The sequence below is a fragment of the Heterocephalus glaber genome, unplaced genomic scaffold (genome assembly GCF_053883595.1).
Source record: "Heterocephalus glaber isolate CG9 unplaced genomic scaffold, H.glaber_assembly_v1.0 deba00000006, whole genome shotgun sequence".
In the NCBI taxonomy this organism is placed as follows: domain Eukaryota; kingdom Metazoa; phylum Chordata; class Mammalia; order Rodentia; family Bathyergidae; genus Heterocephalus; species Heterocephalus glaber.
Genome location: NW_028258136.1, coordinates 1,602,118 through 1,614,993, shown reverse-complemented (window position 1 = coordinate 1,614,993; position 12,876 = coordinate 1,602,118). Strand labels below are relative to the sequence as shown.

The window sequence follows — 12,876 nt, the reverse complement described above, 5'->3', positions numbered from 1 at the left end:
GAATTGTATCCTTTAAAATGGTAAATTTTATGGGGTTTTTTAACCACCATAAAACTACATCTTTGTGAAAGCTGCACAATAATTCAAATTGAAATGTGAATCGCTTCTCGGCCTTTTGGCTAAGATCAAGTGTAGTATCAAATTGTAATGTGAAAATATGTACAATAAACTATTTCTGCACAAAAAAAAGATTTTCCTTATAATAACTGCAGTTTGGGGTCCTACTACAAGTAAATTTTGGGGAAATTAACATTTTGTATTTAGAAAAAAAAGTTTCTTCATGCTTAAAATTATACACTATAGCTATTTAAGTCACAGACTTTCAGAATTTAAACAATTCCAATAAAGATCTGAAGCCTTAAAAAAAAAATTTCTTTTTAATTAAAAAAGTTAAAAAAAAAAAAAGATCTGAAGCCTTAAATTTGAAAATAAGTCATTGCTAAAACACTGTGCGATCTCTTACACTCATTTTTAGAATAGTGAGATGTACTTCAAACCTTTCTCATTAACTGAAGAGGCCAAGCAACAATTCAAATCAACTTTCTAGCATAAGTGCAAAGTATTTCTAGCATAAGTGCAAAAGTATACAAAAGTTCATTTGTGTAAATGGCTATTTATGTGAAATAAATATGGCCTGTAGCATGAATAATTAGAAAATTAATCAGAATTCTTTTTATAATTCCATACTGATATAGACCATGAATAGCAAAATATAAGGTTTTTACTTAGCTTGGAGCACTATTAAAAATGTGAAATTCAAACATACTTGAGTATACTGTTATTCTTTGTGACAGAAAATATTTTTAATAAAAATAATGTGTAATATTTTAAACAATAACAGTATAAAAAGATCTTAATTCAATCAACAAATATCTGAGTCATACTATGTGCCAAGAACTGCTGGAGAAACAGCAGCATACAAAACCAAAAATATCTGCCTGATGGAGCTGATATTCAGAGTAGGAAAGCAGAAATATAAACAAATAAAATTAGTAAGTAAAATATAAATTCTTGGACACAGAAAATGAAGAAAACAACATGCAGAAAATGAAGGGGGCAAGATTTTTAAGCAATTGGTCAAGGAAGGGTTTATTAAGAAGGCAATTATATTTGGCAATGCAAAAGTGCAGTCAACTTTATAAAAGAATACAAAGAAAATAGGGGCAAGAGCTGGAGAAAACTATGGAGTCAAAATGTTTCTGTGTGTTTATTTTTAAGATAAAAAGAAATTAACAATGTTTGCATGCTACTATAATGATTCAGTAGAAAAAAAACTTATGATAAGAAAAGAAGGATAACTGTCTAGGGAAAGTCTTTGAGTAGGTATAAAAAATATACTCTTGGGTAGAAAGGAAAACAGCTGGCTTTGGATAAAGGAGAGACAATTCCTCAACAGCATCAGAAAACGGGTAGAGCACATGGTAAAATAGAGGCAGGTAATATATCTGGTAGAAGTTCTCTTCTCTACACACTACATTTCCCAGAGAAACAGCAAGGTTATCAGCTGAGAAAAGGTTAGGAGTGAAAGTGATGGATATTTGAAGAGAATGTATAAAGCAGTCATTAAGAGAAATACAAAGTGAAAGGATGAGGGCCATACAGCCTGATTATCCAAGGAAGTATTCATCATTAAATGCTATTCACGCAAAGCAAGGGTAATAATAAAACTTAGTTTTAAAACATTACTAAAATTTCCACTGGTAAAAGAAAGCCCTACCACCATTTATTTCACGTATGGAGTTTTCCATTTTTAATATTTGGTTAAACAAAATACATCTTTTGTAAACAAACCCAGCACAAGGCCAACAAAAAAAGGGAACAAAAGCAAGAAAAACAAAGCCTAGGGTTGCCCCTTACTGGGCATCAGGGTCAGGCCTGCTCCCTTCCTTAAAGGAGTGGCCTTTCTGCCCTTGGGCATCAGCATGGGTCCCCGTTCCTAAGCACCAGAATTGGCTATGAACAGAGAAACCAGCCCTGAAATGTTGAAGCATCTTTGCATATTCCATTGGCTCGTGGACTCCATGTGCATGGGACACTGAAGTGCCATTTGCACAGGCCCAAGCAGATTTGTGGAGAGGAGTTTCCTCCTCCCAGGAAATGGCTTACTCTCACTGACAGTGCCAATGGGCCCACAGTCCTGCTTGTGACAGTCAGCAAGGCTGGCTGTAACTTCCTGCCTGGTGTGGGTGGAATGTCATTGTGCAGGAGGAAAGAGCTCCCTGTGGTGCCAAGCAGGTCTGGTGTAAAAAATGGTGCAGAAGAGATCATGGCCAGTTGCTGAGAGGGCATAATGCAGTTGCCGCTTAGGGCCTCTTGTTACTTGGCATAAAAAACAGCCTTGTTGGATTGAAGATACATGTGCAGAAAAAGTGCTGGTATAAACATGCACTCCAGTCACAGTGGGGAGCAAACCTTGGCTTCCCCTGTGAAGCTTGCTGAGGATCAACATGCAAGCCTCAGGCTGGCTCTGCTGCTGGAGAGAAGTCTGGCCAGTGGGGCAGCCCTCCAACCTGCCAAGACCATGGATCCGGAAGGGCTAGCCATGTCACCCCCACCTCCCCACCTGTCCCGATGCAACCACAGCCACTTTGGTGACACGTGGTATGACAACTTCCTCTCCTCTTTTGTTTTCCAACGTTACAGGAGAAATGTGGCCTACAACTACCTCGAGGTAGGGGGTGGGTCAATCCAGTATCACCATTTATTGCAATGTTAGTGAGATCTTTTCCACCACTTACTTAAATTTGCGTCTCTAAACTTCAAAGTGGTCACCCAGAGTTCAATTCTGCAAATATTATCCCTGGGACCCTAATACACATGTCTATCTTATGTGTCCTCTCTTTTGTTCCCCCATTCCAATTATGCACATGTGAAAACTCAAATATACGTGTGTGTGTGTGTGTGTTTGTATCTCCTAAAATGTACTGGAAGAATTTAGATTCCCAAAACTAATTTAGAAATGATAAAAAAGAAAAACCAGTCAAGCACAGTCAATAATAGAGATATACGGGCCGGGGATTTAGCTCAGTGGTTCTGCTGCCTGCCCTGGAAGCACAAAGACCCAAGTTCGATCCTGGGTACCAAATAATAATAATAATAATAATAATAATAGAGATATAATATCGATTTCCAAAAGCATAATGAAGTCCAAAAGCATGGGACTGAAGACTGGAAACAGAAGGCCAGTAAGTCAATGTACTGAAGTAAAGATAATAATATTAACTTGGCAACTTACTCCAGATCGATCCAGGAAGAACTGATGAAACTCAAGAAAGATACGACGTGTTTCCTTGGAATTGGTCTGTTTATACAGATCTGAGTAGAGGTAACAGAGCTGACATGGAGAAAGAAACAGAAAATACAAAATGAAAAATCACCAAAAAATGTTATTTGCTAGATCCTCTTAAATAGGAATGTTTGGAACATGTAGGTCACCATCAACAATGCAGTCATTACCAATCAAGTCTTTAAAAAAATGAAATACCATTTTATGTTATCTTTCCTTTACTTATTCTTATATGCTTGGAACACTGAAAGTCTACTCATGTTGTACATACAAAGAGTTCTATGTTACATGAATTAATATAGGATATCTGAATCAGCCAAATTGTAAAATATATTACCAATGTTGCAGGGTCAAATTGTGAAACTACATGGTGTAAGAAAACAGCCAAATGAGCAGGGCGAGACTTTAGTAATTCAATGCTCTGGAAACAGCTGCATTGCCCATTGATCTAGAAGAAACAGTTACACATCAGTAATTCTGACATACAAATACAAAATGCAACATAAGCACAAATGAACAAAGCTATGCAAATTTCATTCTGACCTCCCTGTCAAAAATTCAGTATTTAAAAAATTTCACTAAAACTTATTGGTAACACAGGTTATACAATTTCTTCCTCTTAAGCAAGGTATGGTGGCACATACCTACAGTGCCAGCTCTGAGGAGGCTGAGGCCAGATCAAGGATCAAAGTTGAAGGCCAAAAAAAAAAAAAGGTGAAGGTCAACCTGGGCTACATCTTAATATACTCTGTCTCAAAAACAAAACTAAAATAAACAGAACACCTTTTCCTTGAAAAATTAATCATCATCAGATCATTTTGAGAGAATGCAAGTTTAGGAGGTGATTATCAAGGAGTTCATATACCTGTAAGTAAGTATGTAAAACTAATAGTACCTATAAAAATATAAGGAAGGCTTTTTGCCCAGTAATGTAATAGCTCTTTTTATTTTGGGCTAATCACAGAAATGGCAATAGAAAATGAAACTGTCTTATTTTAAGACAACTCCTAAAATACCGTATAATCCCTAAGTATTCTCAACACAGAAGACAGACTTAGGGTAAACTAGCATCGTAATTTCCATACAACTTTTCACATTTAGATAAATTAGAGAAGTTTAACTAAGTAAATAGTATCAATTCTTCACATCTGCCAAAAAATAAGAGATCTCTTCCCAAATCATTCTCAAGTCTACCAATGCCCCATTATCAAAACTAAACAAAGATATTACCAAAAGAAGAAGACTACAGACCAATATCCCTCATGAACAGATACAAAAATCCTCAGTAAAATGAAAGCAAATTGAATCGAACAATATAAAAAAGGATAATAGATTATGATTGATTCTGAGAACGCAAGGCTTGTTCAACATTCTAAAATTAATCAATGTAATTTACTATATTCGAATACTAAACCAGAAAAACCATATGATCATCTCATTCAACATACAATATTTATATATACATTCCATATATATTTCAAATCCTAGTCATTGTGTATATAAATATGTTACAATGAAAAAATGACTGAGATTTGACATTTGAAAAAATAATAACATTCAATAACATCTCATCACCAAAATGAAATGAAACAATTATAAATCAATGACCTAATTTTTACTGTCTTTAAAAGCAAAGTCATTTGTATCAGTAAAAACTAAAGCAAACAATTAATCCAAGGGGCACTGGTTCTAAGATGTAGTTTCAAATCCTTACACGTTATTTTAATCTCCAGAAAATGTTTATTTTTTGCAGTAAGTCAGGCATTTCAGAGAGTCAATTTATTTTTCAGGAAAAAAAAATGGCCATTACCTGTTCATGTTCAGAACCAAAATCATCATCCTCTGCTCCAATAATATGAGGTGTAATACGGGTTAAGGGACTCCCGACAAATGACTGAGTGTCCTGGTAACATTCAGAGAAAAGGAACAGAAAAAATTATCTGGTGGTCAAAGTCAGTGAAAGAATAAATCCAAATCGCCACAAAAAATAGTTCACTTAATCGGATTTATTTTTGCTTGAGGTACTTTATTCTCAAAGTAGTGGTTCTCAAATTGTCAAGGCCATGAACCACTGTAGTAGAGAAAACAATCACAACAGTAATAACTGTTTCTTGGAGAATGAGGGGAGTTCACAATTATTCCTGAAAATAGTAAATACTCTTTGATCACTACACCCATGACTCTAGTCACTTTCTGTATCCTTAATTTATTAACACCTATGCCGTGTTACAGAAAGACATAAAATGGCTTATATACTTACCATAAAAAGTAAAATTTTAAAAAGTGAAAAAAGCAAGACAGAAAAAAATGAGAGCAGAAATGATTAGACAAAATTAGCACAGCAATTAACACACTTGAGAAGTACTAACTGAAGATTTCCACTAACTATAGAAAAACTGAAAGCTATGACTGAACCCTAAATTTTCACTTAATTCATTTTCATACAAGGTTTCTCAACTTTGCCACTATTGACATTCTTGGTCAGATAACTACTTGTTGGGGGGCTGTCCTATGCAATGTAGGATAGTTAACAGCATCCCCAACCTCCGCCCATCCACCAGATGCTAGTAGCAGCCTCCCAGTTGAGACAATCAAAAGTATTCCCAGATATTGTCAAATATTCTCTGCAAGGCAAAATCACTCCTGGTTGAAAATCACTGGCATAATGCAATAAAATTTTCAAGTGATCATCTCAGTGATCTCACAAACACTGCTAGAGAAAGAAAGATAAAAAAGATTGTAAAAATAAATTGGAGGTGGGCAGTAGCTCTCCATTCAGTACCTCATTTGTTTGTCTACTCACAAGGCTGGATTCAGCATGAAAAAGGCAGTATAAAGGAAATAATGTATAATGAGATATGTGAAGAACAACAAGTAGTAAAATCAAAGGTCGTGTAGGACCAAAAAAATAAAAATTTTGAAAAAAATAAAATAAGAATGAATTTGGCTTCAATATGACAGCAGTTGAACATGGAAAATCTGGAGCTCACACTGATGGGTAGGGCTATATTGGCTTAGCAGTCATTATACAGTAGTTAGACTGGCTCAATATAAGTAGATCCATAAATTATAAGTTCAGTGAAAAACATATATCTGTAGTTTTTCTTCCTTAAGTGTGTTACACTACATACTACACCTAAATATAATTCTCCTTTTTTAAAATTATTTTTCTAACTTCAAAGTTTTAATGAAAAAAAAATCATGTAAAAGCAACAGAAATTTGTTTAAAACACTAGGTAGACAAATTTTAGTTTGATAATTGACTCGATGTCTTTGATTTTTCAAGTCTTTATGTTGCTAATAGTTAATACATCACAAAATTTTGTTAAATCTTTCACTATAAATCAACGTCAGCCAGGTTTGATGGTGCACACCTATAATTCTAGCACTTTGAGAGGCTGAGGCAGGGGGAGGCAAATTTGAACCCAGCCTGGACAAATTAGCAAAACCCTGTTCCAAAATAAAAAAATAACAAAAGGCTGAGGATACAGCTTTGTGCGAAAGCCCTGAGTTCAATGTCCAGTATCACAAAAAACAAAAGAAAAAAACCCAAAAAACAAAAAAACCTTCAAACAAATCTAATTTTAAAATCAAATGCTAAAAATATTCAATTGACAACAGAATTGAAAGCAAGGCATTATTCACAATAGCCAAAAGGTAGAAGCAACCCAAGCATCCACTGCCAGGAGAATGGATAAAAAATGTGGATATATATATATATATATATATATATATATATATATATATATATATATATATTTATATATATCATAGAGTATTATTCAGTCTCAAGATAGAAGAGAATTCTGATACATGACGTAGCACGGAGGAACTGAAGACACTGTGCTACTTGAAGAAAGTCACAAAAGTCATGTAACAGCATGACAGCATTTACTTGAGCAGCTGAAATAGTCAAATTCATTAGAGACAGAAAATAAAATGGTGGCTGCCAGGGGTTGGAGGGAGGGACACATGTAGACTTAGTGCCTAATGAGCACCAAATTTCAGTTAAGGAGACAGATGGCAGTGATGGTTGCACAGCAGCATTAACATATTTAAAGCCACTGTGCACTTACAACAGTGTATTTTACACTTGATCTTAGTCAAAAGGCTGGGAAGCAATTACAACAGTATATTTTATGTTATGAATATTTTACCAAAACAACAAAACACTACCAAGCAACCTAATAATACCCATTTTTTCAAAGCTTCATTATATGCTTTTAACAAAGAAAAACAAATAAAATTTGTCTATCATAACTTAATCTCCCCCCCATCTCCGGTACTGGGGATCGAACTCAGGACCTTTCACTTGCGAGGCAGGTGCAGTGCCTGGGAGCTAAATCCCCGGCCCTATCATAACTTAATTATAAGAAAAGGTAAAAGAGCTGGGGGTGTACCTCAGTGATTGAGCACTTGCCTAGCATGTGTGAGACCCTGTGTTCGATCCTTAGCACACACACACACACACACACACACACACACACACGCACGCACACACACAAGTGAAGACAACATTCACCGAACAGATTTCATACTCACACTGTCCTGAACTGCTTCACTTTTCTCTAGGTTTCCCTTTGGATAAACTTTCTCTTTCAGGCCACTCTTGGGACTCTAATGAGAAAAAAACACAGAAAAAGATCTTCAGTTCGTTTCAACAGGCTCAGAAAAGCAAACAAGGGAAAACTTATATAGAAAAATTAATTTTGGGAATCATCCCGCTGCAGACAGGCAGGTCTGTGCACGCCCTACCGAGGTCCTGAGGCCCACAGAACAAGCCGAATCAGCCCACTGCAGACAGGCAGGTCTGCCCATGCCCTACCGAGGTCCCCAGTCACGCAGAATACGCCGAATCAGCCGGCTGCACACAGGAAGGTCTGTGCACGCCCTACAGAGGTCCTGAGTCACGCGGAAGACACCGAATCACCCCGCTGCAGACAGACAGCCACCTGGTTCCACACTACAAAGACGCAGAGGACACCAGACCACCAGACCAAGGTACTGAGTCCCACTGTTCCCGGCCCAGAAGTAGGGGCTTCTGAGCTGTCGTCCCACTGCTCCTGGTCCAGAGGAAGGGACTTCCCGGTCACCATCCCTCCCGCTGCTCCCAGCCCAGAGGAAAGGGCTTTTGGGCCACCTTCTGTCCCGCTGCTCCTGGCCCAGAGGAGGGGCTTCCAGGCCACCATGCCTCCCGCTGCTCCCAGCCCACAGGAAAGGGCTTGTGGGTCACCATCCCTATCGCTGCTCCCGGCCCCTGTCCCACCTCACCCAGCTCAGAGGAGGTAATCCGTACAGGTGCTAACAGCCCCCCACCTCAGTTGAAATGAGAAAACACGTAACTAAGTCTCAAAACCAGACTTCCAGATCACCTACAGCAACCCCAAAGGGAAATGAGATGGAACACTCTACTCAACCACCTGGGCCCACTGAACTGGCAACAAAAGGGGATCTGGAAAAATGAAATCAGAAATAATTTCTCAGATAACAGGAGAAATTGTGCCCCTAGTGCAAGACATGATTAATAAATCTAGAGAGGAGCTCAGGAACATGATGCAATCCCAACATAAGAAACACATGGAATCCATAAAACAGATGCAAATAGATTTCCAGGACATGAAAAACTCCACTGAAAGTCTACACAGCAGAATGAGGCAGTGTGAGGACAGAATTTCAGATATAGAAGATAAGATTGCAATTAGTGACCAGGAAAAGAAAAATTGCTTCAAAATTCTAAGAGAACATGAGAAATCAATCCAGCAGCTGCTAGATGATGCAAAGAAGAATAACATAAGACTGATTGGGCTCGATGAAGAAATAGGAGAGAGTGCAGATGACATAAAAAAAAATCTCTTCACAGAAATAATGGCAGAAAACTTCCCAAGCAGGGGAAAAGAGCTTGACATACAGATAAGTGAGGCATATAGGACTCCAAATAGCCTTGATCAAAAAAAATCTACACATAGGCATATAATTGTTAAGATTACAGAAACACAACAGAAGAACAAAGTTCTCCAAGCAGTCAGAGAAAAGAAACAAATCACATACAAAGGAAAGCCCATCAGAATCACAGCGGACTTCTCAACACAAACCATCAAGGCAAGAAGAGCTTGGAGTGACATATTCCAAGCCCTCAAAGAAAACAGCCTCCAACCCAGATTGATGTACCCTGCAAAACTATCTTTCAAAATGGATGGAGAAATAAGATACTTTCATGACAAAGAGCACCTTAGGAACTTCATGAATACCAAACCAGCACTCCAAAGAAGTTTACACAATAGCCTAGGAACCGACATTGAGGATCACAACCCCAGAAAGCAAAGCAGAATGAACCCATCTGGCATGACAAGAAATTAAATGTAAAGGGGGAGAACCCAACAAAAAGAAAAAGTCATGGCAATGACAAGTCAATACGTTTCAGTTATAACCATCAACGTTAATGGTCTCAATTCACCAATCAAAAGTGAAATTTCAGGAGGGACACCTAAAACTGCTAGCATTTTCAGGCCAGCCTCTTAGCGGAGGAGAGGATGTGTGTACTTCTGTGTATAAAAAACAACAACGCATGAGTCCTGAGACCCCTCCCAGGGTAGAGATGAGTAAACAGAGGCTCATCCTAGGACCCCAGATCCATTTATGAGGTCACAGAGAATGTTCCCCAGGTTTCTGTTGAAATGGCCCAGGAGGGGGTCAGGTCGAGCTTCCTTATCCATGTGAGGCTGAATGGCTGTGTTTACTGCCTCCCATAGGAGGTCCTGTAGCCCACGCTTCCTGGCATCTGACCAGGGCCACATGGACGCCTGGGCCAGGAGTTACAATGAGGCGAATGGCAGGACTGAAGTGACACAGTGTCCATGTCCCTTTTCTGATGTTCGCCCCAGCATGTTCACAGTAGCCTTGCCCCTGGCCAAGGTGGAAGCTGCTCAGAGAGGATGTGGATGTTGAGGACATGGGGGCCAGATTCCTTTGGGAGCAGGACCCTGGCCCACTGTTTACCAGGCCCTGCAGGGAGACGGTGAAGGTGTTATCTGTCCCCGAGGGTCCTCTCTCTCCTCCTGTGGCCTCAGGGAAGAGCTCCCTCCTCACACACACACCCTGGGCCTGAGCTGGCACCTGTTGCTCTTGTGGCTCCCACTGTCTGTCACAGGCACGTGGCACACAGGCCCCAGTCGCAGCTCCAGCCCGATGTCCTGTGCGCAGCTCTGTTTGGACAGTGCCCAGCAGCTGGCACAAAGCATGAGGCTCTGCCTGACCACAGTTTGTGCTGCCTTGGCCCCAGCTAACCTTGTGTTATCTGAAACACAAACAGCTCTGTCACAGGCCTCTACCCCAAGAGGACAGGACAGGACTCTGGAGGCCGTGGACCATCACTGGGCACTGCCTTTCTCCCCCTGCCAGCCTTATCATGGGTGGGACTGTGACAGGACCCCAGGCTGCTCACAGCCTCCCAGCTCCTGCTCCTGCCCGGAATGAACTTTGCTCCTGACCCCGACCTCCCACCCCGCACACTCAGACTGAGGACCTAGGATGGGAGTTTCTCCGCGCACTCACAGTGGCGCCCGGGCCTAACTGGGCCTGTCCTGGTCTCGGTTGCTCTGACTGCCTGGTGACCAGGCCCAGAGAGACCTGCCCTGGGCTCCCTCTCATCTCAGGGCCCGTGGCAGTTGGGTCTGGTGAGACCTCCCCTGTACCGGCCATGAGGGCTGGGTGGTTCCTGCCAAGCAGCCTGTAGGGTCTGGACTTAGTCATCCATCCTCTCACTCGGTTCCAAATACTTTCCTTCTGCGTGGTCCTCAGGCTGAGGCCTCGAGACCTGGGAAAGCAGCACAGCATGTTCCCTGCTGGCTGTCCCCAGCCAAGTGACTCTTAGGCAGCTGTCTCTAGACTGTGATGCCCGCTGACTCTAGGGTTCCAAGTTCTGTTTAGACCTGTCACAAAGGAAGCGAGGGCATATGCTGGGGTCAATAAGCTGAGCCCCCCGCCTCTGATACGAAGACCCTACTTCCCCTTCCTGTTTTTCTTTTTTTCTTACTGTGACATAACAATCTACTACTTTGTTTCATGTATATATCATTCTCGAAGTATTTTATAGTCATGGAGTTTTTTAACAATTAAATTTTTGGTACATTTTAGGTATACGTGATGATCCCATTTACCATAGGGAATTTGTACCTGTACATGATATATCTTGTGATTCCTTTTTTCCCCAATCCCCTTCCCTCCCTTCAACCCTTCTTTCCCTTTTTCTTTATAAATTTTGGTTTCCATTTTTTCCTTTGATTCTCTTTTATTCTTGTCCCTTCCTTCCTTTCCCCCTTTCCTCTGTCCCCCTTCCCATTTGAACACTTGTTTCCTACTTCCCAACATCTGTTATACACTTTGGACTTTATTTACCCTTTGGTTTCTCACAGCACAGAAACAATGCAATATTTAAACATTTGTGTCAGATTTATTTCACTTAAGACTATGGTCTCAAGAGGCATCCATTTACCTAGAAAGGTCTCAAGTTTACCTTTTTCTGGCTGCGTTGCACTCCATTGTATAAGAAGAGCACCTCATGTTCTTTATCCATTCATCCATTGATGGGCATTTGGGTTGTTTCCATAATTTAGCTATTACACATTGTGCTGCTGCTCTAAACATGGTTGTGCATTTATTGCTCCAGTATAAAGCTTTTAAGTATTTTGGGAAGATATCCCCTATCCTTTTAGTAGAAGAAATCAGTGTGCTCCTTAAAAATAGCAATGAAGAACTAGAAAAGCTGTCTGTAATGTTAGTGTTTGATGAATTTGAAATTTTATGGCAACAAACATGTAGATGCCTCAGATGCAGCAGGCACAGAGGGAAGTGGGATTTTCCATCCAAAGGATTCCTTCTCTCTCAAGACGCTGTGCTCAGGGTCATCACTTTGAGATCCGTCAGGTTTTAGGAGGATTTTCTTTCCTGGTTCCTTCGGTTTCATTTTAATTCCAATAGGGACCAAGGAGATGTTCCAAAAAAGGCCATAGTAATTTTTCTTAATGGATCAAAATGTTTCAAATTATAACCCCTGGGTGGTCAGGAGTGGAGGTTTCATAGCAAGTTGTAACTTTCAGGTGCACATGGATAACAATTCATACACAGATACTGAACTCAATACCAAAATACAGTATTCAGTGCTGCAGATGGTGACTGCAAGGTGCAGTGTTTGTGAGGCTGTGGAGATCATCGCCCCAGTGGTGATGCAGAACACGTTCACACATCACTTGGGAACTTCTCTTGTGGCCACTGCTATCCCCTCTGTACTCCCATCCCCAGCTGACCATGTTCTTTGTGTCCCTGGTAGAGAATTTGCCTTTTCTCAAGAGGGGCCTTGTCTGCGCTCCTGCCTGCACCTCTGCTCCAGCAAGGTGCTCCTGGCTGCATCTCTGCTCTAGAGAGATCTCTGCCCTTCAAAGGACACTGTCCCTGCCAGGTAGGGCCCACCCTCCCTGGATCCACTACCCTGAAGCTGTTTGTATAGATGTGGGGTGGGGGTGCTGCAGGAGGAGGAAGCCCCAGATTGAGCCAGAGATCCAACAGAGAGTCCGATACCAGCGGCATGACTTGAA

General features: G+C 40.5%; 1 protein-coding gene and 1 pseudogene across 1 annotated transcript in view; one reads left to right on the top strand and one right to left on the bottom strand.

The window, feature by feature from the left end:
• Nucleotides 1-12,868, bottom strand: part of LOC147830713 (rho guanine nucleotide exchange factor 12-like) — a 52,273-nt gene extending 39,405 nt beyond the window's left edge. Inside the window, exons 1-5 of the mRNA XM_087211416.1 lie at nucleotides 12,770-12,868; nucleotides 7,829-7,903; nucleotides 5,097-5,189; nucleotides 3,624-3,734; nucleotides 3,236-3,334 (exon numbers count right to left, since the gene is read on the bottom strand). Of these exons, the coding sequence (XP_087067542.1) occupies nucleotides 3,236-3,334; nucleotides 3,624-3,734; nucleotides 5,097-5,189; nucleotides 7,829-7,903; nucleotides 12,770-12,868 (477 nt within the window). The remainder of the gene's footprint in view (nucleotides 1-3,235; nucleotides 3,335-3,623; nucleotides 3,735-5,096; nucleotides 5,190-7,828; nucleotides 7,904-12,769) is intronic.
• On the top strand, nucleotides 100-175 carry LOC147830714 (U2 spliceosomal RNA; annotated as a pseudogene).
• Nucleotides 12,869-12,876: the final 8 nt, after the last annotated feature.